Genomic DNA, 26,174 nt, shown 5'->3' with positions numbered 1-26,174 from the left:
CAAGTAATGGATCAGCTGTTTTAGTTAACATTCCAAAAATATCTGACATCCTCACTGACTTGATTAAGTTTTGTGCAATGGTTTTGCTTTCCATATATGCTGTCAGTGCCTTCTCAAGCCATTTCCAAATCAGATAGCTAAAATGCTTTGCTGACTATTGGTGCTGCTCATCTGAGCAAGACTCTGCAGACCTGAATGCATGCTAGTTCACCACATTGTCTGGCCTCTTGTTCCAAAAGGCTAAAAAGTTTTCAACTCCTTGTCCACAAGACACACTGCTGTATAAGGGATTTGACTAGAGACATGTCATTAAAACATATGCTTGGAGATGGAGCAAACACAGCCCACAACAGATGTTCTTCAACATCACCGAACATTTAAGGGCAAATTTCCAATGGCCTGACTTCCTTGCTACCTGCAAAAAACCCTAAACACCCCGCTGTGTTTTATATTCTCACAAAATTATGGGCACAAACCCACACAGTAACAGTATGTTACAGTACAGTGCAGTAACATCAATGCTTACAACTTATTGCAGGTGCATATGATTTCAAAGAACAGGGAGAATGAGATTTCATGTCCCTGAAAACAGAGCCTATAACCCTTCAAAGGCTTTAGTCACTGACATAGTAAAACAGAGGTGGAAAGAATTTAACACCCCCCCCCCCGCATTGTGTCCCATCTAGGAGATAAGTTCCTGAGTATCATATTTTCATGAGGAGATAAATGCAAAACATAAGGGTTTAAATGTGGGCCATGAGCTCTGAAAGTCAAGACATCCACCCTAACCATGCCCGCTGACTTGCCAGGCAATATATCAATAAATAGCAGAGAAACGGATACAAATGAATGTACAACACAACAGAATGTGGGATATGAGGAAGTGTGGAATATGCGAACAAAGTCTTTGAGTTCCCAGGAAGAATAGAAAGATGCTTTTGATGTATCACACAAATTCAGAGAATGGTTTAATATCAAGTTTACAAACTCCAGGGAAGAACACCCCTGAAGGGAGATGGATGACGGAGAAGAACCTCTACCTATAATGCCCTCATTACAGGTCCAAACATTCCAGTATTGTGAGTACTGGTGTGCAGATTTCGGCAGCAGGACATCCTGTCATTGCTCAGTTCAGTTCCTGCTAGTGCAGTTAATGGAAATAAATTATTTAAAGGAATCAAAAGAGAATCTAGCCAAATAAAACACATACACACCCCAAGGAGGGAGAGAACCTAGGTGATCAACACACATAAACGCACACACACAGAGGAGAGGGTGAGAAAAGGAGACAGAGCAAAGATAAAAATATAGAAATATGCTTAAGACATCTGCTGAAGATTTGTAATTATATATATATAAAATTATATATATATGTGCATATAAACTTTTTATATATATATAAAACAAAACATTACTGCCAAGCAACACTATTTGTATTACTGGGATAAAGCTGTACAGTCTTGAGCATTGTTAATAACACAGTTGGTTTCTGTCCCATCTGGAGGTCATCACAATGTTTCATTCTCCTTATCATCATTCTGTGATCATCCACATCCCTGAATAACTCCTGCTAGCTTGATAAGGAGCCTACTCCTTCAGAGTGCTCCACACACCTTGGAAAAAGCAGACCCCCTCCACTCAGGAAAAGCACCTCAGAGGATCAAATTTCCCTCCTTACTCTGAAAGACTTTCCAGTGAAGTTACCTGGAGTTCAAATGTAGTAAGAACTGAAGGATAGTACTTTCTTTTTTTATACACATGGAAAGAAAATGAGTCAGTCCCTTCTACCACTCTGTATTTTTTAAATATTTGATTTATGGGGCACAGTTAAATCATAGCTGCTGGACAATCCTCAGATAATGACGGGATCATGATGATGACGAAGATCCTAGATCATAATGGCGGTTGCTACAATAGAAACAACCATGAAGACTAGAAATTTCATCTCATGAAACGGTCACTTGTGCCCTGCAAAATACTAGATAGAATTGCCGGGGTCAAATTACCAATAGCCGCTTTAATTTGGAGGCCAATTTATTTTCTGTCACTTCAATTTATCTCCCAAATTCTCCAAGCAATGATGCACATGAACTGGTGACCACATAAGTGCTGGTGAATGAGACTGGTCTGTTTGTACTTTCACTGTTAAGCTATCTAAGCATTCGCATCAAAGGATGGAGGAATGAACTGCAATAGTCACAAGTACCCGCATTAAAGGGATGTTTTCATCCATGTGTATACAACAGCTCCCAAGCAACCCGAAACAAAAACCCAACCCCACCTCAAGAAACAGAGCAGAACAAGGTAAGAAGAACAAACAAAACGTCCGAAGAGCTGGGCAATGGAATGAAATGGCAGCCAGTAGTGCTATGGGGATGCGGGAGTGCTCCAGTCTCTAATCCTCAAACACCTCCAGGAAGAGCGGAGGGAAGAGTTCGGTTGGGCATTCCACCTTCATGTGCAGGAAGCGGCTGGCGTGGCAGGCTCCGATCATCCGCAGGTCTGTCACTTTCATCAGCAGTTTTGGCCAAAAGTGTGCAACGTGGTGTTTTCTGTAATTAATGTAGTGTTCGAATGCCAGGAGGAAACCCTCTTGGCACTTTTCTATCCTCTCAACGCAGACAAGACCTGGGCGATCTGTAGATACAAAGGAACAGAACTGCTGTTATTACCCGTTTACTTTAATGAATGCCTGATCAAAAAATCAAGAGAGAGAGGATGATCCAGTTGTTAGGAAAAAAGAATTGAGACTTGGGACATCTGGCTCTGCCACAGACAACTTTTTGACCCTGGACATCTCACTTATCTGTGCCTCTGTACTATCCTTGTTAAAAAGGATGATAATCCTTTCTTCATTCTTTGTCTGTTTTGCCTGCTTAGAGTATAGCTGTTTGGGGAGTCTTTCCTTACACTGACTAGAGCAACAACAAATCCTTGATCTTAGCTGAGGCCTCTAACTATATCATGCTGTAAAACAACTAGTACAGAACATTTAGATTTCCTTGTCAGAAATCTAAATTACAATTCTTTCATGTCTGTTTAGCTGCAGCCTGACCAGGTGTCAAGCTTTGATCCACAGGGGAGCTGCAAAGGAAATTGTTCTGGAGCAGCAAGGAACAGTAAAGGCCAAAGGTTTGGCAGTTTGTCTGACCCAGCACCCAGCAGAGTGCTGGAAAAGTTCCCTCTGCAAGTCAGTCCTCAGGAGGCACTTTGAGGAAAGCACCTCTAAAATGCCTTCTGAACCCCTGTTTATATATCACTGTGTAGGAAACTAAAAAGAAATCAAAATGTTTTCACTGGGAAGGTCAAGTGCTGTGTTGTGATGAATGTGGAAACCTTACTGTCCTGGCTGCAGTTAAAGCCTATAAATCACTGGTCAATGGATTATTCAGCGCCCAGTCTTTAAAGTGGTCTTAAAACAAAACTTGGCCAAATCTGTCACTGTCCAAGAATGGAATTTCCTCTTTGGGCTGGCACAGTCAGTGGAAGCATATTTGAAAACATACTGGATCTGAGAAGGTCAGGAAAGAAACCCTTTGGAAATCATATGAAATGGCCTAAGCTGCTGCTGTATCACTTCACCAAGAGACCAGTTGCAAATGGTCCCAGTGTGGGAAAACTAACTGCACAGCCCTCAAATGCCAGTTAGCAAGCAGTGGTGCTGCTAAGTAGGAAAAGAAGAAGGTATATCAAACTAAGCATGTGAGATTGATGGAAATGTGTATGATCTGTACTTCCCAGCCAGTGCATGACAGTACCTAGGGGAAAAGAGAACTTACTATGAGGACGACTGTTGTTTAATTATCAATTTTTCAGCCAAGGCAAATTGGCTCAGAACCAGCTCTTTCACTGATCTCTTTCTGATGATCACCCCTGCCTCCTCCCTAAGTCACTACACTGTTTGAACAAGGTGTGTGACCAAAGCCACTTTTATGCCCATCTCTCTGAAGTTTTTTTCTAGTGTTCACCAAACTAATTTTAAGCTGTATCAGGATTTTGACAGAGAATTTCACCCACATTACTCTAGTAAGTGCAACAAGATCTAACATACTCTATTTGTTTTAAGGAGAGGTTTGTGACAAAGACTAATAAGTTTCAAAATGGTGGGGTTTCTGTCCTCACCTGATGACATGAGCAGAACAGCCTGAAGAAGGGCAACCTCGGTATCATCCAGATTAAATGATGAGAGAGACATGCCCAGGTCAAAAATGGCATCAGATACCACTCCAAGACCCCCATTTTTCAGCTGGCCCCTTGTTACCGCCATCTCCCCATTTAGTGTTAAAGTCTCACTCTCAGGGTCATAGCGAACTGCTGCACGGAGTGACATGATCTCCATACAGCAGCCTTTCAGAAGGATGATCTGGTCTTCACATGGCAGCTGCAGAAATTATAAATGGCAAAGAAAAAGATGTGTTTTTCAAACTGAATTGGTTTTACAACTATAATAAATCCATGACGACGAAGTTGTAGTCAACACCCCAGGACACTACATCACATAGTACAGTTACACTACAAACATCCTGCTGACCGGCCAGTTCCAGTGCATGTCACAAAACTCCCAAGACTCACATTCCTACTTTTAGAAACTCCTGGGGCATTAATGTCCCACACGCCCTTCAGAAATCTTGCAGTCATACAGTTGTGGGGAAGGGGACCCGGGCAAGATATTCAGTGCAAACCAAGCTGGTTCAGAAATGGAAGCGAAGTGACCCAGCTTGCAGAAGTGGGAACCCTTAGTCTGTGGGAGCTTTATAAAATTAAGTCTAATAAACATTAAGAAAGTAGCTTTCCATTTTGCAGAACATTTCACAGAGTGTGAAGGATGAAGTAGAACTGCCAGCTGCCAGGTTGGTGGTGACATATACTGTGGGTTTTGTCTTGCATCAGGGGTGGATCTGAGACAGCTGAAGTGGTCACTGCTTTCAACTGTTTACCCTTCTCTCTGCCGCTCCTGAGCTCCCTCAGCTTACAGCTTGGCAGAATAGACTAAACTATAATTGGGGCTGATAAAGGCACTAGTTATCCCAGTTAAACTCATTGCCAGCCATGCTTATTTCTCACCTGACCAGTGAAAAAGAAAGATGATGCTTGGGAGGGTCTGTAAGAGTGAACTGCTTTTTAAATAAAAAGAATGAAATAAAATTCTGTATCTAGAACCAATACCTCAGTCAGTGGGGCATGTACTCTTAATTCTCACAGTCCATTTCAAACAACAGTCAACTTACTAAGCTATTTTCGCCTTGTGAGGCTCATCTCCCTGGTTATCACTAGACAGACAGAAAATTCTGCAGGGAATAAAAAATTGCTTTTTGTTGTAGAGTTCCGGTTTTTATGCTGGTGCATAAGTCATAACCTTCAGGGCATGTGGCAAGACTTCTCTTTTCCATAACATTAAAAATGGTAGGCTGTCTGAACTGATGCATGTAGGTTCTTTAATAAGGTACTGCCAGGATGCTGGGACAGTAGGAGAATGTGATCTTTATAGCATGTCTTTATGTTTTAGTAGGTAATTAAATGATAGCAAATACCACCAAGACTATTTTGAGGCTGTCATTAGATCAACAGCAATGGGTCAGGTTTATGAAAAAGCAAATCAATTCTCCCTAGATTGAAAGGAGGCTAAAATCCATCCACTTCTGATTCATATGAAGTTTTTATTACTTGATTTGCAATTCAGAATGAAAAAACTATCTATAAGTTTATGTGGCAACTGTGTACTCAAAAAGCAATTATATTTATCTGGTGTAAAACCATATAGAGCGGATGCTGGACCTAACACAGTGTTACCTAACACTGGTGAAAAGCAGTTGCCTGTTAAACTTTTAAGCACAAAGCCTGTCACAGTCAGAAGGGGAATTGAATCACGCAGCTATTTTTCCAGCAATGTCAACTTCAGGTGTAAAGTGTTTGATACGTAAGAAAAATGACTCATCCTATTCAGGGCAAATCACTTTCTCTGAGCTCAGCAGTAGCCTGTGGAGGGCTGCATAAGCACAGTGGCAGTCTAGCTGCCAACGACACCACCACTGTTTGGCTGCTGAGGCTGAAGTAGGGAAAGAAACAGAGCCAGAAATAATAAAAAAAAGACATGTGAAAGCAACCATGAAGAGATATCAAAAAGGAGTAACTGCAGAGAAAAAAGGGACATGAGCAGAAGAAAGGGGGAAGGGAAGAAAAAAAGAGAAATGAAGAAAGAATAAGCAGAAAGAAGAATGGGGGAAGAGATAGACAAATGATAGTAAGGTATTACATGACAGTTCAGCTATTTTATTCACTGAGCCATTAAATCAAAAAGAATTTCTCTTCCTACTTGAATCTTTCTTAGAACTTCTTTATGGTACTAGTGAGCTGATTATGCCCATCCTTCACCTTCTTTCCTAATTCTGAAGGATACACCGGATACCAGCTTCATGGACACCATGCCTCAGCTTCAATCTACCAACAGCAGCATTTACCAAGGATGGGGGCCTGAACATCAGCTCTGTTCCAGACTATGCAGAGTTCAATCCTACACTCATCACTGAGTGGTGCGACCAGGGCACCTTCCGGGAGTGGGGTAGACAAATGTGACTAACCTCAGCCACACATAGGTCTGTCCTTCTCTCTCTGCAGGGAGCAAAAGCAAAAGGCAGTAATCTGAGGTGTTCACCTTGGCAGGGTGTACTGGTAGCCACCACGTGTGAACTCGGCACCACGGAGCTGAGCTGAGCTATCTAGAAGGCTATTTACATAGCCTTACCCAACATGGAAGCACTGATATCTGCGACACCTAAACCCACATCAAACTGATTAAATGCTGCTCAGGCAGTCTTCATTTTCTAAGCAGAAGGAAGTGCAATAAGGAAACAGAAGAAATACTGAGAAGAAAATGAAGTTTTTTTGATCTTTCCATTACTCTATGTTTAGATTCTTGCTTTGGGGGTATGTCCCTTGCATGAAAGGCCAATGGACACACATGAGCTATGCTGGGCAGTCACAGTGCTTTGATGGCTTGTGTATGTGTGCAAAAAAGAGAGAAAGAAGAAAAAGGAGACACAGATACGTAGCTGGCCATGGATGCTCCTTGCTCTGCCTCTCCTTGGTAGAGATTTACAGCAGTCACATCCTCTGTGGCAATTAGGAACTGTGATAATGTTTGAATGCTGGGCAGATCCTATGGGAGAAAGGAGGGCTTTTCCTCTTAAACAAATTCACAGTCCGCATAGTGTTGCTTCTCAGAAAAAAACATGGATTAAAAAACATAAATGTATTAAATAAAGTTATCAGGAATGTGCCCCTTCAAAAGGGAGCAAACATTTATCATTTTCTTTATGCTACAGCAGGAGTTATATGACAGCTTAGAAGACAGTTGTCCTACTCTTTTGTGTTCATGATGAGTTGTCCCTCACTCTGCCATCAGACTTCGCTGTACATGGGTGTCAGGTTCACAAAGTGGCTCAGCTGTAAACAAAGCCTGTCCTAGCCGAGCTGTGTAACCTACAGAGGTCATGCCCAACAACTCCTTAATTTCTTCATCCATGCCTTCTGCTCAGCTCTGACACAAGTGGGCCCATGGTAGTCAGGAGGGGCACGAGATGTCAGATGGGCACTGCAGTCTGTGTGTGACTGACAAAGCTTTCTAAATTAAAAAGACTACCTTGGAATGTCACTGCAACTTCCCACCGAGAGACACCAAATCGGAGGAGACAGCTTCCCTCAGACACTGAGTGCTGCAGGGGCCTCTTGATCTATGGATACATTCTTCCTATTTTAAAATCTTCATGCTTGGCCACTATTTCATGCTTTCTTGGCTGATAGAGCCAATGCTGAGGTTAGCCAGGGAGAGCTGTTTCACTATGCCAACTATTGATATTTACCTCCTCTTATTCTGTAGGTGCCAGAAGAGGTAAAGACCATTAGCTGACATAAATAGCTCTCTTTGACTGACCTTAAAGAAAAGCTGTCAGCCAAAAAAGGGTAAAATGCTATGGCTGCCTTAAACTTCTTTCCTGACTGATGTTTAGTTATTAGGAGGAAAAGCTGTTCCCGTGTTAGGGAGCCCAAAGAACTTCTTAGCAGGGTTACTCCCATTTTCAATGTCATTCTCTTGGCATTTAACCAGTGGAGTCAAGTGTTGCTCTACAGTGTGGGAGCGCAGGCAGGCATCCTTCCACGCTGGAGTGGGGATATTTCCATATTAAAACTCCCATGGCTGTGGATCCTAAGGGACTCACAAGACAAGTTATTTTCAGTTACATTCAGGCTGCAGTTAGGATACAGTTTAAGTCAGGAAAAATATCAGCCATTGTGTTTGGACCTCCACTGAAAGGGATAACCTCAGTGTAAACAGGTTAGCCTAGGGCCTGAGTATTCCTAATGTGCAACCAAGTAAAGGGACTATGTACTGTATATTTTACATGTGAGTATCTGCATGGAATGACAGTCCATTACTTTTACAGACTCTTTTGCATACCCCCTCCCTGTTCATGAAAAACATACCTAGGGAATACAATGAGGCAATTGCCATTCCTGGATAGGGATGCTTTCCTGAATTTGAAGCATTTGTTATTATATAGATCCATCTCCACAATATCAGAACTGCCAAGCAGCCAGGAAGCACCGAGGGAACTCTGTGTGTTCGAAGATCTGATGAAATGTATCAAAGATACTTTTAGACAAACTCTTTTTGCTCATTGGCTTTGTTCAAGGCCACCTCTAAAGACACATTCGAGTCCCTAATGAATCATGATGACTTAAGAGATCAACAAAATCAGGAATTCAGTAGTTACATGAAAAACAAAACTAAATAAAACCCAGATAATTCCAATCTCATCTATTATAATTCTCCAATTTTTCTGATTTTAAACATACTGATCTTTTAGTAAAGTCATGCCTGTTATGGTTCAGTGCCAGCAGTATTTTGAATGGAATTTAACATCCAGTAGATAAAGAAGGGATGCAAGATGGTTTTCTTACCTCACAAAACATAGGCAACTTTTTGGCAAAATCCACCACTCTTGTAATCGCTGGTGTGATAATTTTTGTAAACTGGCTGAAGGCTTCTAAATCCACTTTCCCACCTTCTGGGGCATTGACTATTGGTGCTTGTCCAATGTCTTCTGGCTAAGGATATAAAGAAAGATATATAAAGGAACAATCTACCTTAGATCAAATATTTGATCTAGAAAGTCCTGCTTGGCAAGGGAAGATATGCTATTAAAGTTCACCAATACATTTTTATTAAATTAAGAAATAATACTATCCACTTTTTAAGTAAAGCCCATTATGCCACAAAATGTGAATCTGTTTATACAGCATTTGTGGAAGAGGTGACTGCACAGAGAAACGGGTGCCTGGCATGCCACTACCCATGCTGTGTGGGCTGCTGCATTTCTGTGCACATGCAGTTTCTTGCTTGTGCCTGTATCTGAATATCTTGTGGGTGTAGCTTGTGCACTTTTGCTAAAAAATATAGGGATAATCTAGTTTCTTACAGGTGCTGAGAAGTCTCAAGTTTCCTTAAAACCAAAGGGAGCTGAGGTGCCTCATCATCGCCTGGAAGATGCTTACTTTGCAGGATTGGGCTCTCCCACCTACTTGAAGTTCTCAAATCTCTCCCAGAGGAGAGATTGCCCAATATCACAGAGCTCCTGGCAATTGCCAAGGCCTATTTTGAGAACTAGGCTAAAGCAACTGATGACTAAGAAAAGGCTAATCTGAAGCTAGTCTGGATAAACTGAACATAATTTGAACTCATCCGGATAAAATTTAGGTTGAAAATCATCTTCTGCATGACTTCAGCTCAAGGCTTCTCCATTGCAAAAATCCTATTTTGAGGATTTCAATAGGAACACATAATGAAAGTCTTGATCAGAATCCATGCATGAGTGTTTTTTATTCCAGCTGCATTTTGATTTGTTCACCTGATTCTATGACAGTTTGTCAGTGTTACTATGTATTTTAAAGAACACATACTGAAGCTGTTCTTCTGTTTGCTAAGTACAGCTCTGCAGTTATAAAAGGCCTGCCAAACACTATGTAAAGGTTCCATTTTGTTCACTTTAGAAAGTTAAAAGCCGCATAAGACTCAGAGAAGAATGCCTTTAAGACTGACGGAGCTCATGACATTTATATAAGGGCACTCAAGCAGGGGAGCTGCTGAAACTGCTGTCTACAATAAAAACATGTGCTCAATAGTTTTTTAAAGCAACACTTCATAAAAGACCCTTCCACAGCTCTGTCATCAATCTGAATCCAAACCTAACTTCTTCCAGGAAAAAACTCAGCGCCGCACTAATAAAACAAGCACCAATTGTAAAAGAACAAGAGGACTGGCCTCAATTATCTAGGGGTTCCTGTTAAAAAGCTCAAATAATCCCAGTTCTAGGTTCCCCCCTCCCTGAACCTTGGGAAATGAAACTACATTGTCTATGTGCTCATGATAAACAATCTTCCTCACTTCCAAGCAAGAAGACCAAATGCTTACAACCATGCAGAACATTGATAGGGAGGAAAAGAGAAAACAACATTTTCTTGGGAAAGTCCAAAGAAGTCAAGATCACTAGCTAAAACCAATGCACTCCAGACAGGCATGCAGCTGGAAAGCCTTCACCACCTACCTCACCTCAACAGGGAAAGAGGTCCCAACCTCAAAGAAGCTCTTGGAGAACCAGCCTCAGCTGCCTAATGACTGACCACGGCTCCTGGGGCTTGCAGACCCTCCTCTGACTCTTCCACAGCTTCTGTTGGGTGGCTGCCAAGACCCCCCCCATAGAGGTTTTCAGGCCAGCCTCCCCTTCCCCTGCTGTGCCCACTGCAAGGCATCAATGAGTTGTTTATGCTTCCCTGCAAACCACGGCAAAATCCAAGGGGGCCCCGATGCCAGGGCTGCACCAAGTGTGGGTTGGTCTGGTTTAGGAACCAACTGTGGAATTTCCTGATGGTTTCTGAATCGCCCGCTGCAGCTGCAGCCCCTGCTCTCTGCCACAGCTGTCCCCTCTCCCAGGAGTCCCATTGTCAAATCTCCCCTGGCCCTCCCTGGCAGCCTTGTGCTGGGTGCTCCTTCCCTCCAGCGTCGCTCCCTACACAGTCAGACCTGCATGTCCCTGACCCACCACGCTACGGTGGCCTTGCCCCTGCCAGCTTTCTGCCCATGTCCTCATTCCCAACCCTGCTCTTCAGCTCCCTGATTTTTATCCCAAACCAGATGATACTGAAGGAACAATACTCCTGTCCAAGTAAAAAAATGCATTATTGCAGCTGATGTTAAAGAACAAGTTTCAGCTTTTGGCCTGTTAAAAGCAACGAAGGAAAACTTGCTGTGCAACAAAATTGGAAAAATTCTGTTACTTCTTGCTGGCAAACAAGAAGCTTTTTCCCCTGGGTTTTCCCCCCTGCATGCTAATACAAACATGTGACCACACATACAAAAATATGAGCACTGACACTGGAATTAACAAAATATTATAAAAGGGATCAGCTGGTTTGAATAGAAAATTTCTCTTAGCAATTTAATGGTAAATCAAGATTCCCATTGTGAGTTAGGCAGCAGGAACCTAGGCTTGCAAAAAATGAACATTCTCTATCTGGTTTGGTATACACAGACTATTAAAGACCCCCTTGTATTCCTGACATGCAGTTGCCAATCCCTCTTTTGTGCTGTCTAAGCATTTTGTATTCTGCCCTTATTTCCTTTAAAAATCAATTTAGAAAAATCAAATAAATCTTTTTCTAAGGCTGAGCATCACACACCACCATGTATTTTCTGATCCTTAGTTACAAGCAGAAAACCTCAGTCTTACAGTATGCCATCCCAATGCTATAGTGTATGTATCATCCTGCTTTCACTGAAATTAATTCCTCTTTGTCAAATTTATTTTAAGAAATGTGCTCACTTTGGAATGAGAAAACAAAAAGCACAAGTTATTACTTAAAATATCAGCTTCCATTTAAAACTTGCTGTTGTTTTATAACATTTACAATATGTTGTATGTTAGTCCCTAATGAAAACAACTATCCCTGAATACATACGTACACAAAAAGACATAGTATGTATTACAGACTGATACACTTATTAATCAGCAGGCAAACTATTTTTCTGCTTTTTTTTAATCATAGCACATTAAGGGCGTCCAGCTGGTAAAGCCTTAACTCAGCAACATGCTGTTTATCTTTTGAAATACATGGTTTGATCAGATATTGAGGTTCAGCCAAGAATAAGCAAGCAGTAACAGTAGAAATCATCCATTTCTCATACACGTGGACACACCTGCAGATATACCCTCTTTGGGGTTGCCATCTTAGGAAGGGACTTTGAAGGAAATAAAAGAACGTGACAGCGAGAGCAGTGTACAAGGCCACTGTGCCTACCAGAAATTTCCTTTTCTGCTTCCAGTGGCTTCCTTGTGCATTGGTGGCCACATGTGCTTCAGTAACAACTTTGATCAGCTCCCATTCCTCGTCTGTTGGCTCTGGTTTGTGCCCGATTGTTTTCTGCAGCTCCTCACGACGTCTCTTCTCGCGATTTTCTTCTATTAGCTTCCTCTTTGCCAATCGCTTGCTGTCATCCAACACCACTAACAGGGGCAAAAGCACACAGAAATGGCAGGAAGCTCTTAGGCTTGTCTGATCGTTGGTTCTTTCTATGCCTGGTGCACTAATTGATTGCAAACACCTTAGCTAATTGGTAAAGAAGTACTTTGGGACAGCCTGGAGTTGACATAGTTCTCTTATTTCTCTCTCCAAACTTTAATCTCTCAAAAGCCTAGATTGCAAAGAATGACTTACCTTTCTCGAAATATTATGTATACTATCATTGCCTTTAGTTGCTTATTCACAGTAAATAAAACCAATACAGAAAAGCTTTTGGAGGACTGAGAAAAAGGCAATGACAGCTCCTTTGGCACATCCATACGTGCTATCCACAGAGGTGGCTTTCTAGTACTGATACGTGTTGGTAAGAATCAGACCCAGACCAACTTCTTACTCCATACAGGTGCCAAAATGCTGAGGCTAATCATTGTCTGATTTGTTGGAGGGGGCAGGGGTTGAACTGACGATCTCGAGTTACCCAATTCCCTCTCCTGAAGTTCTGCCTGGCTAAAATGAAATCATATTGTTTCTTCTGTTTCCCTGTATACAGGAAACACTGTTATACCTTAAATTACCAATTAAAAATGTTAAGCTAGAACATTTTTATGTTGTTTTTCTTTATTGGGTCTGTCTTCCTTTCAGTTTTCTGCTGAGGATTACAGTGGTAACAATCATTAACATTAATGCACAGGGGGATTTACATGAGTTTCTCCCATCTACACTAATTGAAGTTATTAGTGTAAATCCCTGCACAAGGGCAGGAAAAGAAGACCCCTAAGGGTTAATCTTACAGCCATATGTTCTAGTTCTTTAGAATGCGAGTAGAGTTCCTTTCAGTAGATAACTTCTTCATGGCTAAAAATAAAACAAACAACTGCAGGATGACTCATACAATGACATTCAATCTCACATCCTCCAGAATTTTCTAAACAAGATGTTTTTTTCAAGCAAAGTGTCCATCCAGATGCATTTCCCCCTCCTCTCCTCCTGAGAGTGAACATTCCTGGTGCTGCACAGGCTGCTAAGGCTGGGCAAAGGTCTGGTTTGGTAAAGTGTAAACAAGAGATTATAGCTCTATGAAAGTGGTTTGATGCAATGAACATAATTCTGGAGTACAAATTATTAAAACCAAAAAATGCTAGCAGTTCTGCTCTACTTAAACAACCTTCACCAATCAATGCACTTTAAGCAAACAAATAAACAAAAAGAGAAATGAAAAAAAAGAGAGAAGTATACTTACAATCTGTTGCCATGCCAACAAAGATACATTTTTTGAAGCGACATTCCTGGCACTGGTTTCTTGTTACTTTGTCTATCACACATTTTCCTTCATATTTACAGGAATAGGTTGGATGGAGGTTTTTCTGAATGGTTCTTCTAAAAAACCCCTAAGTGCAATAAATAAATAAATTGGAAAGCATTAGTACTGTGCAATTTTTTGAACTGGGAGGCACTTTGGATTGGTATGAATGCACCTAAATATGCAAGATAAAATACTTTATTCCATGAAACTTTCAAAGAGGAAAGGAACAAAACAGTCTGCTAGTGCATGGTATTTCTGTTTCATGAAACATCTCTCCATGAAAAAATAAAAATATATAGACATCTGAGATAAGCAAAGGCATAAGGAATGCTGTCTTGAGATACAGGATTGACTATATGTCTTCCTGAAGTCCTTTGAGCCTTATGTTTTGACTTTTTTTTTTTTTTAATCTGGACTAGAGAGTTTATTTCAAGCCCACTTCTAAATTACACAATCATTTCAAGGGATATAAAAGACATATACATACTTTTAATTAATGGGAAGCTTCTGTTATTGCAATTAGTAAAAATGGCTGTGTGCAAGTAACCTGTGCTACTTAAAGGGATTAAAAATGAACAGTTCTCCTCCATTGTTTCCATCAAAGCTGAATAACCAGGCAACCAACCAAACAAATCTAGGCAACACTAAGAATTTTGCAGTCAAACACAATTTGCCCAGTCTTTGCATTTGGTTCAACATAATAGATCTATAATTTTCAAATGATTTGTATTTTTGAGAAGAAGAAGTCATTCATATTTACCTACCCGCAACCTCTGTATTCAGAACAAACATCACCAATAAAGATATCACTGCCAACTGCAGTAGGATCTGAGGTCAGATCCTCAGATCGTGCAAACTAATGTAGCTCCACTGAAGTCACTGATTTATACATCCCACAGATCTGGCCTTAGTTAAAGAAATTAAACACAATTTCTTTCTGAAAGTTATGGACCTAATCCTGGTACTAATTTCAAAATGAGTTTTGTCACTGATTTCAGAGAGAGCTGAATCATTTCTCATGACCGCAGTAATGTGAACAAGATAGGCTGCAAAAAAAAAATTTTAGACTGAACTTTAGTTTGAGATTTCACCTTCGTTTGAGACCATCCACATTCAGCAAAGCAATCTGGGACCACCCTGACATACTAAGCCCACTTAGACCCAGCTCATGTTACCAGGACCACTGTGAAACTCGACTTCCTAACTCCTTTGAAAACAATGAAGAGCACTGTCTTCATTAGAATTTTATCTTAAAACATCCAGCTTGAGCTAGGAGTACAGCTCTTTCTTCCTTAATAACAAAAAGACCTGAAAACTCAAAATGAGTTGTATAAAGCATTGGTCTTAAGTCTTTGCAAGACTGGGACCTGTTGGCCTGAACCCAATCACAGAATCACAGAATCACAGAATCACTGAGGTTGGAAGGGACCTCTGGAGATCATCTAGTCCAACCCCCCTGCTCCACCAGGGTCACCTAGAGCACATTGCACAGGATTGCATCCAGGCGCATTTTGAATATCTCCAGAGAAGGAGACTCCACCACCTCTCGGGGCAACCTGTTCCAGTGCTCTGTCACCCTCACAGTGAAAAAGTTTTTCCTCATGTTAAGATGGAAGTGTCTGTGTTTCAGTTTGTGCCCATTGCCTCGCGTCCTGTCGCTCGGCACCACTGAAAAGAGTCTGGCCCCATCCTCTCGACACCCTCCCTTCAGATACTTATACACATTGATAAGATCTCCTCTCAGCCTTCTCTTCTCCAAGCTAAACAGGCCAAGCTCTCTCAGCCTTTCCTCATAAGAGAGATGCTCCAGTCCCCTAATCATCTTTGTGGCCCTTCGCTGCACTTGCTCCAGTAGTGCCACATCCCTCTTGTACTGGGGAGCCCAGAACTGGACGCAGTACTCCAGATGTGGCCTCACCAGGGCTGAGTAGAGGGGGAGAATCACTTCCCTCGACCTGCTGGCAACACTCTTTCTGATGCAGCCCAGGAGACCATTGGCCTTCTTGGCCACAAGGGCACATTGCTGCCTCATACTTAACTTGGTGTCCACCAGCACTCCCAGGTCCTTCTCAGCAGAGCTGCTTTCCAGCAGGTCAACCCCCAACCTGTACTGCTGCATGGGGTTATTCCTCCCCAGGTGCAGGACCCTGCACTTCCCTTTGTTGAATTTCATGAGGTTCCTCTCTGCCCACCTCTCCAGCCTGTCCAAGTCTCTCTGAATGGCAGCACAGCCCTCTGGCGTATCGGCCACTCCTCCCAGTTTTGTATCATCAGCAAACTTGCTGAGTGTGCACTCTGTGCCTTCATCCAGGTCATTGATGAAGAAGTTGAACAAGACTGGACCCAGTACTGACCCCTGGGGGACACCGCTAGCTACAGGCCTCCAACTAGACTCTGTACCACTGATCACAACTCTCTGAGCTCTGCCATTCAGCCAGTTCTCAATCCACCTCACTGTCCACTCATCTAACCCACACTTCCTGAGCTTGTCTATGAGGATGCTATGGGAGACAGTGTCAAAAGCCTTGCTGAAGTCTAGGTAGACAACATCCACTGCTCTCCCCTCATCTACCCAGCCAGTCATCCCATCATAGAAGGCTATCAGATTGGTTAAACATGATTTCCCCTTGGTGAAGCCATGCTGACTATTCCTGATCACCTTCTTTTCCTCCACATGCGTGGAGATGGCTTCCAGGATGAGCTGCTCCATCACCTTTCCAGGGATGGAGGTGAGGCTGACTGGCCTGTAGTTCCCTGGGTCCTCCTTCTTGCCCTTTTTGAAGACTGGGGTGACATTGGCTTTCTTCCAGTCCTCGGGCACCTCTCCTGTTCTCCATGACCTTTCAAAGATGATGGAGAGTGGCTTAGCAATAACATCCGCCAGCTCCCTCAGCACTCGTGGGTGCATCCCATCAGGGCCCATGGATTTGTGGGTGTCAAGTTTGCTTAAATGATCTCTAACCCACTCCTCCTCCACCAACGGAAAGTCTTCCTCTCTCCAGACTTTCTCTCTTGCCTCCAGGGTCTGGGGTTCCTGAGGGCTGGCCTGAGCAGTAAAGACTGAAGCAAAGAAGGCATTCAGTAACTCTGCCTTCTCTGCATCCTTCGTCACCAGGGCACCCACCCCATTCAGCAAAGGGCCCACGTTTTCCCTAGTCTTCCTCTTGCTGCTGATGTATTTGAAGAAGCCCTTCTTGTTGTCCTTGACATCTCTAGCCAGATTTAATTCCAAACGGGCCTTAGCCTTCCTCGTCGCATCCCTGCATACTCTGACAACATTCCTATATTCATCCCAAGTGGCCTGTCCCCCTTTCCACTTTCTGTAGACTTCCTTCTTCTGGTTGAGTTTTGCCAGGAGCTCCTTGCTCATCCATGCAGGTCTCCTGCCTCCTTTGCTTGACTTCTTACTCATAGGGATGCACCGCTCTTGAGCCTGGAGGAAGTGATGTTTGAATATTAACCAACTCTCTTGAACACTCCTTCCTTCCAGGGCCCTCACCCATGGGATTCCTCCAAGTAGGTCCCTGAAGAGGACAAAGTTTGCTCTCCTGAAGTCCAGGGTTGCGATCCTACTTGGTGCCCTGCTGCCTCCTCGCAGGATCCTGAACTCCACCATCTCATGGTCACTGCAGCCAAGGCAGCCCCCAACCTTCACATCTTCCACCAGTCCTTCTTTGTTTGTTAGTACGAGGTCCAGCAGCACACCTCTCCTTGTTGGCTCCTCCACCACCTGGGTCAAGAAGTTGTCACCAATGCTCTGCAGGAATCTCCAGGACTGTTTGTGCCTAGCTGTGTTGTCTTTCCAGCAGATATCGGGGTGGTTGAAGTCCCCCATGAGAACCAGGGCCTGGGATTGTGAGGCTACTTCCAGCTGTCTGTAGAAGGCCTCATCCACTTCCTCATCCTAATCAAAGGCAGGATAGCCTAATGTGGGGTTTGGATCAAGTCTCATATTCTCATCTACCCAACAACTGGATTTGGATCCACTCTCATCCCTGAGATGAAATCCTAGAGACAGGACCTGCCTCTCTCCTCCCTGAAGCTGTCAAAGGTGGCTCTGGATGCCCGGGAACATGGAGTAATCTCTTGTTATAGCAGGAAATGGAGCAATCTCTGCTGAATCTCAGAAAGTGGTACTGAACTTTTGTGTTCCAAACTTTTCATGGTACCTAATGTAGCTCTAGCTTTATTACTGTAATGCTCTTCACCAGTTGTGTTGGGACCAGACATTTTATTCTCCCACTTCTTTATATTTCTCAGAAACTTTTTGTAAAAAACATTTTGATCATCTCTAGATACCACGTGATAAGGAGGGTTCTCTCTATACTTGTGCAAACACTTCATCACAGATTATCCACTTCTCTATCAATTTTAGCCTTAATCTTTGTGCCTTTAAACAAATTTATATGCCACCTTCACTTTTTGTGTTCTGTCCATGTTTGCATATGCATAAATAGGTGTGCACAGCTACAGTCAAGCATACAGCTACATTTGATTCCTCTAACAGATGATTCAGACTCCTATATTCCATTTGAAATTTCACATGTGCACATAGCAAAGTATGGAAATGGGATTTCCAAACTATAATGAAAGCAAGTGTAATTACAAAAAAAGTATAAAATCTGAGTTCCACTAAGAAAAGCAAGCACATTTGATTGTAAGGCAACCTCTCTTTTCTTAAGTTCCCTTACTCTGCATCTATATAGCAACAGATGTAATAAGCACAACTTGAAGAAATATTTCAGTGACATCACAGCTCAATGTTGCTTTAATTGCATTCACATTCCTTACTATCTATTCTTCAGAAATTATGTGAGGGGATGCTTTGTTCATGAGAACACTCGCCAAAGAAAATTTTTGGCTGTCAGCCCTGATTAATGTAGTTATAAAATTGAATAATTTGTGTGGAAGCAACTAGTAAATGCTAATTTATCCAGAATTGATTACACATAACCTTGAAGATAAATCATACACCTTGAAACGTATACGCAAATATCCCAAAGCATGGTTTGAAAGTGTCCACACAAAAGAGCTGTCAAACCATCTTGTCTAGTGAATACATTTGCACGAAGAAAAACAAAACAAAACAAAACAAAAAACAAAACAAAACAAAACAAAACAAGAGAGTCTGTTTGGAAGCCAATTATAACTAGGAGAAAGAAATTATTTCCTTGTTGCAAATTATTAGCTCAGTTTCTTGTGCATTAGGCATTATTTCAAATTGTACATCAGACAAAAGAACTGTATCTGAAGATATAAGTAGATTTTATATGCTGTATTTTTATAATAGCTAACAAAAACCTTAGCACAAAAGTTGGTGGCCAGCTGTTTAGTTGGGAGATTGGGAGAAAGAGCTATTTCATAATGCCACACTATTGCTTTCTTGTCGTTGTACCTCAATTAAGTCATATTCATACATTTTATGTATTGTTTCAGTCTGGTATATGGAATACAAATGTGTAAGAATCATTTGTTCTGCTCCAGAATTTTCCCTGTATATAAATACTTTTCATATGCACACATATATACTTACATGTGTATAAAACCATTATGAATTTACCACAAACCTGCTATACATAGGATATTTAGGTCTTTGTCCATCTCATAAATTTAACTGTGGGAAAGCTGTACAACTGAAGGAGCTAATTCAATGTAAAAATTACTATGATGTGGGATTCTGAAGCCAATCCAAAACCAAAATCTCAGATTCAAATATTCCAGACTTTGGGGATGAACAGAGTATGACTTTTGTGGCTTAGTCCCATGACACCAGTGCATAACGTGTGTGGTCCCATTTGTTCAGAAAAACTTTTTTTTCCTGCAGGAAAGAATAGCTTTCTTACAGGATCTCAGGCTATTCAGGGAAATTTATGGCAGTGAAATCATTTAAGATTTGCTTGACTATGTTACTCAATTTTTTTTTTTTATTTACTTGCTCAAAGCAATCTCTTTGATTTTTTCATGTAGCTTGGAGAGCCAGTTTAGGATCAAAAGCACATTTCAATATGCTTAAGTTTAAGAAGTCAAATAATTAAAAAAAAGTTTTTTAACTGGATGTCAATGCTTTCTAAAGTGCTTGATGTTACTATTGTATGAACATGTGGAAAGGATTTTTATTTTTGATCTTTCATGGTAACTATGAGAGGCACAGCAACACCAGCAATCACAACAAATTCTCAGGCAGAATCTCAACTATTGCATAAACAGCTTCACTGAAGTCGCCGGAAGAATGCTGATGAGCACTGGCTGAGAACGTGGCCAAAGAAACATTTAAAAACGGAAAAATGAAAGCTAACGGTTGAACAACAACAAAAAATATCTAACTTCTTTGTCTTCTTTTCCAAAGCAAACACTGCAAAAATCAACTATATTCCTTATGCATATGAAGATCAGCAGCATAGCCAAATACAGCTTATCATCAGTACTGGATGTTCTTATTCGCTTCTAATCTTGTCTTTGTTTTATTTGACAGTGCAGTTCAGGAAGTCTGTATAAATGGAGAAGGAGCTGGAGAGGTATTTCTAATTCCCACTTCCCCACCGGGCCATTTACCTTGCAACCTTCACAAGTGATGCAGCGATAGTGATATCCGGTGGCTTTGTCCCCACATACTACACATAGCTCATCCTTGTCTAAGTAACTGGGTATATACCCTGGAAAGAAAAAGAAAGTGGCATATAAACACTAAATATCATATTAAAATCCACTGCAGATCTTGTCTAGCAGCCCCACACTTCTGAACTCGCAGAACCACTGGCTGAATTCCCTGAATAAAAAGCTCACGCAAACAATGTTACAGATGAATTTAAACATAGTCTGTGTTACCTTCCATTTTTCAAACTGTTTCAGCATGTACTGGTCAAGAAGGACCAGTCAGAACATGATTACTCTCTCGTGAATGAAATAATATTTCAGAAAAATAAATATATTTATTTTTGCCTCAAAGGCTTTGATGTGAAAAAAATAAACAAGTGAAACATACAGTATATTTCTCTTTCCTGTTTCACAAAAAAACTCAGATGCTTGTATACTGCAGTAAGATGAGATTCCAGCTTGCAAAGTGACTCAGAGGCCTGTTATGAAGAAATATTTACTGACAGCTCATTTGCTTCAAAACAGTTCTGCAGGTGTGGTTTGCAAAGCTCCAGCAACAGAGAGTGAAAGCTGGATCAATCATACCTTCCCTGGGTGTGTTCCACAGCACCGTTTCATATAGCTTGAATTCAGGGCAAAATACGTGGGCATTCAAATATGTGTGTGTGTATGTGCATGTGTGAGAATGATATTTTCTCTTCTGAAGTGGTTTAGCAGACACCCAACAAGTGGAATCAAGTATTACTACAAGGAAAAACATCGGATATGCTTGGTTCTTTTCCCATTATGACATCTGTTCTGATATAATAAACATATTTTCAATTTGAGGAAAAAAACAAAACACAATTTTGATAGCAACCAAAAGGTAATTCTAAACTAAAGAGAACTTCGAAACAGAGTAAAGTATAAAGCTTTCAAAGAAAGTGTTCCGACAACTTAGTATTAATGGAGTTATTATACATAACTTTCCTATATATTTTATAATACATAACTTCTCTTTATCTCTGTAAAGATGCAATACAAAGATTCCCAGATTCACCCCCAGGGAATAGTGGAAAGAGCAGCTATTTACATAACCTGTAAGATTATTAAAATACAGTAAATATTCCACGGAATCACAGAATGGTTGAGGTTGGAAGCGACCTCTGGAGATCATCTAGTCCAACCCCCCGGCTCAAGCAGGGTCACCTAGAGCAGGTTGCCCAGGACTATGCACAGTTGGGTTTTCAATATCTCCAAGGATGGAGACTTCACAGAAGAGAGGAGTTGCTCCAGAGAGGTGTCTGGGCAACCTGTTACAGTGTTCAGCCACCCTCACAGTAAAAAAAGTTTTTTTCTTAGATTCAGATGGAATTTCCTGTGTTTCAGTTTGTGCCTCTTGTCCTGTCAGTGGGCACCACTGAGAAAAGTCTGTGTCTATCCCCTGATCAGGTGTTTATACACACTGATAAGATCCCCCCGCCCTTAAGCCTTCTCTTCTCCAGCTAAACAGTCCCAGCTCTTGCAACCTCTTCTTGTATGAGAGATGCTTCAGTCCCTTAATCATCTTTGTCATCTTTGCTGGACCTGCTCCAGTATGTCCATGTCTCCCTTGTACTGGGGAGCTCAGCACTGGACACGGCACTCCAGATGTGGTCTCACCAAGGCTGAGGAGAGAGAGAGGATCACCTCGCTCCACCTGCTGGCAATGCTCTTCCTAATGCAGCCCAGGATACTGTTGGCCTCCTTTGCCACAAGGGCACATTGCTGGCTCATGGTCAACTTGCTGTCCCCAGGTCCTTCTCTGCAAAGCTGCTCTCCAGCTGGTTGGCCCCCAGCCTGTACTGGTGCAAAGGGTTATTCCTCCCCAGGTGCATCCCTCTGCACTTCCCTTTGTTGAACTTCATGTGGTTCCTCTCTGCCCATCTTTCCAGCCTATCGAGGTCCCCCTGAATGACAGCACAGCCCTCTGGTGTATCAGCCACTCCTTCCAGTTGCGTATCATCAGCAAACTTGCTGAGGATGCACTCTGTCCCTTCATCCAGGTCATTGATGAAGAGGTTAATGGTACTGGTCCCAGGACTGACCCCTGGGGGACACCACTAGTGACTGGTCTCCAACTGGACCTTGTGCTACTGATCACCACCCTCTGAGCCTGGCAGTTCAGTGAGTTTTCAGTCCACCTCACTGACCACTTATCTAGCCCATAGTTCATCAGTTTGCCAGTGAGGATGTTATGGGAGACAGTGTCAAAAGCCTTGCTGAGGTCAGGGTAAACAATATCCACTGCTCCTCCCTCATCTGCCAAGCCAATCACCTCATCGTAGAAGGCTATCAAGTTGGTAAGGCAGTTTCCCCTTCATAAATCCATGCTGACTACTCCTTATCATCTACTTGTTCATAATATGCTTGGAAATGATTTCCAGAATTATTTGCTCCATCACCTTCCCAGGGATCCAGGTGAGGTATGTCATCCACAAAAAGACAAAGGGTATTTTGCAGATGTCTTTTTGTATCAGACAAATGGCCATTTCTCCTCCATGCCTATTTTATCCAAGCCATGCTAGTTTAGGGGGAAGGGGCTGATTCAGGAAATGCTTTCAGTTTCCTATTTTACCTGACAAAAAGCACAGGGTAATTGAGTAATCACTGGTGTAAGTACTTCTGGTGGTCCATAAAATGATATGCAAAATAACTGTGAATTAACTCTCCTCTCAGAGAAAAGAACCCTTTCCACACTTATCTGGGAGGCAAAAACTGCTCCCAGAGCTTTGTTAAATTGTTCATACAGCACCATACTAAAATGATGATTTTGTAAAATTAATTGTGCTTACAAATAATATTTCTTCATCTTCCATCCCAACCATGAGAGGTGAAACCATGAGGTATGAAATGGTTGATGGGATTTATTCACAAAAGGATAGGTTGTCCTGTGATGCTGAACTGCTGTGAGACCTTGCTGCACAGGACCTGGGCTGAGAGAAAACAGTAAGTTCTCTCTAAGCAGAAAAGGAGGAAACGAGCAGCACGATAATTGACTTACATGTCCGTGCTTTGAATGGATTTCTTGGCCTTTGACTTACTTGTTTAAACCCCCCAGCACAATGCAGCTTTAGGAGGGTAGATTCCTACCAAACCAGGCGACTGTGAGCAATTATTAGGTATGCAAAGAGGGAGAGTCCCTTGGAGGTGGCTAGCTGTAACATTGTCCCTTCTCTTGGCTTGCTGAACCCATCTGTAGCTCAATGTGTTAAACTCGCCACCAAGCTTGCGGTGTTCATGCAGCACTCGGAGCAGCAAGGCTCAGGACAGCCTGGAGACGTGGCATGCCATGGTTGCACAGACAGCAACCGGTAGCAAGCCCTAGCATGGCGTGAGGCAGTCGAAGGAGGCTGCAAGGTGGATGGCCATCATCTTCCTGCGACTAACACCTCAGAGGGGCAGCTCATTAGCTGGCAGCTTAATTAAAATGCCTTTGTAGGACTACACTTGACAGAGGTTTTCCAGAAAGGAACAGCCAAATCAAAGAGAAAATACTTGAAATTAATTGAGCTTAAATTAAGTGAACTTTCTGGGGGTTGATGAGTGGATTAGGAGTAAGTAAAGGAGAAAGATGGCAGGAAATACTTGTACTATCAATTTTAGATGTCCAGTTTGAGCATAATTAAGAGGACCTAAAATTAGATAGGCACAAATACCCCCTTACGTAACTTTGGGAAGCAGGAGCACTCTGAAGGCATGCCCAGATGCCTGTGTCTCAGCTTTGCTAAAGCTCCTGAAATCTGAAAGGCGAGTGGGGGAACTGGCGGAGATCTTACTGACATACGGTATCAGTCTATGATATGGCAAAAGACTGGATTTACATTTAGGTTGTGTTTCTCCATTACAAACAAGTTGTGCTTGCACAAAGATTGGTGGGCACATGGAGCTGGTTCTGTGACCTTGGGGGAGGAGAGACAGCAGGGTTTCTACTCCAATTTACATCACTGGCTCCTAAAGGACTTTGTGCCAGGGGAGGATTAGCGGTGGCAGTTATCTCTGTCCTGCCCCCTTCTTGCTCACACCTGCCTCACACAGCTGATGCCGGAGGCAGCAGAAGCAGCAAAGGGAAGCAGAATCTTCCACTGAATTTCTCATAAAGATTAAGGGTTTCTTGTTATTGCTGGTGTCATGAAACCCAGCCTTAACATAGCATAGGTTCTATCCTCTAAAATTCAGTATCCCTTGCTTGCTTCCTCAAGAGTTACTTCTGAATTAAATGCTTTGATATTTCATTAAGTATATAATCTGGTTAGCACTGCTCATGTAATGGCAGCTTTGTTTTACTGGAGGAGCAGGACATCACTTGTTTAAACTGCCTCCTTAAATATTGACAGTAGACTGCACACGTGACCACTGGCGTCCCTATCCCTCTTGGGGTTTCATGACTTCGTTCAACCCAGAAAAGTTTCCAGTCTGGCAGAGAAGACAAATCTCCCATAGGCAGCCCTAGTCAGAAATTAAAAATGGCATCCCTAAATGACACCACATTCCCAATTTTGCTATATCAGAAGTATTAAGTGATATATTTTTAAGTTACTTAAATGTGAAATATGATGTTCATTACCTTTGGAGGACCATGCCCACATCACAAGGTAAGCACATACTGTGAACTCCTTCACTGATTCAACAGGCAACATGGACAAAAAATTCTTATCCCAAGAAATCACTGACAATAAAAGTGTGCAATAAACATTTTACCTTTCTATTAAAAACCTGAGAGTGATATTCACACTTTTGTTCATTTTTAAGCCTCCCTCCAGCAGCTAATGGCATCAGAAACTACTAGGAAATAGAAAAATTGGACCTTCAGCAGAGTTTTAAAAAGATACATGCTTCAGGCAAACAGACGTCAGGCCAAGGGGAATAATGGGACCCACATTCGATTCTTGCAAACCTTAACTTCCACTATAAATATTTTCTAATTGTTACAACTATCCAATCTGACCTGTGCTTAAATTCAGTGCAATTTTGGCTTCCAGACTTGCAGATACACAATTTTTGCTACTATTCAGTGTTTGAAACAGTAGTAGTAGAGAAACATTCAATGGTACTTTTCTGAATGTGATGCCAGCATGGAAGCTATGAATAGCACGATGCAGACTCTTGGGGAAGTCATGGATGGCAGCAGAGGTATGTGCTGCATTTAGTCAAAGAGCAGAAGGAGGCTGAATGAACTGAGTTTGAGGATGAAGCAAAGAAACAGACCTCTTCTCTCACTCCCTGCAGCTCTGGGGGGAAAACAAAGGATTTGTAGACTAACAGAGGCTTGCCTATCATGTCAGCAAATACTTGAACATCACGGATGTGTTTAATAATTCTGGACCAAATATACAAGCTCCTACTGGAAGAAGCAGAGGCTGTCTGGACAGAGTAACCCGGGTGCTCTAGCACTAAAGAATATCTGATGACAAATCCCATGGAAACATTGGGTGGGTTCCTACTTCTGGTGTTGATATCTCATCCTGTTTTTCTTCGTCAGAAACTACTAAGTAACTGGTTAAGAGGAACCACTCAAAAGCAACACTGACCCCACCGAACTGGGTCTGAGCCCATGTGTGCTGTGGTCTGTCATCCTCTGGGACTATCATTTGGTGCATACAGTATGATCCTCACAGTTAACTTTTTATCTGTCAGGTATGACTTGACCTTGTTCATCTTGATACCCACTCCTGATCTTTGCTTT

At 42.0% G+C, this 26,174-nt stretch overlaps 1 protein-coding gene across 3 annotated transcripts in view; it reads right to left on the bottom strand.

The window, feature by feature from the left end:
* Positions 1-944: 944 nt before the first annotated feature.
* Positions 945-26,174, bottom strand: part of THRB (thyroid hormone receptor beta) — a 163,622-nt gene continuing 138,392 nt past the window's right edge. The window contains exons 4-10 of one of the 3 annotated variants that reach the window (XM_067292469.1): positions 20,429-20,529; positions 13,814-13,961; positions 13,484-13,612; positions 12,352-12,557; positions 8,959-9,105; positions 4,123-4,381; positions 945-2,637 (exon numbers count right to left, since the gene is read on the bottom strand). In XM_067292469.1, coding sequence (XP_067148570.1) covers positions 2,396-2,637; positions 4,123-4,381; positions 8,959-9,105; positions 12,352-12,557; positions 13,484-13,612; positions 13,814-13,961; positions 20,429-20,529 — 1,232 coding nt within the window. In that variant the 3' untranslated portion in view covers positions 945-2,395. The remainder of the gene's footprint in view (positions 2,638-4,122; positions 4,382-8,958; positions 9,106-12,351; positions 12,558-13,483; positions 13,613-13,813; positions 13,962-20,428; positions 20,530-26,174) is intronic. The other 2 variants (XM_067292470.1, XM_067292471.1) reach the window with 2 other exon arrangements.

The sequence above is a fragment of the Apteryx mantelli genome, chromosome 2 (assembly GCF_036417845.1).
Source record: "Apteryx mantelli isolate bAptMan1 chromosome 2, bAptMan1.hap1, whole genome shotgun sequence".
Lineage (NCBI taxonomy): Eukaryota > Metazoa > Chordata > Aves > Apterygiformes > Apterygidae > Apteryx > Apteryx mantelli.
This window is presented reverse-complemented; position numbering and strand designations above follow the sequence as displayed.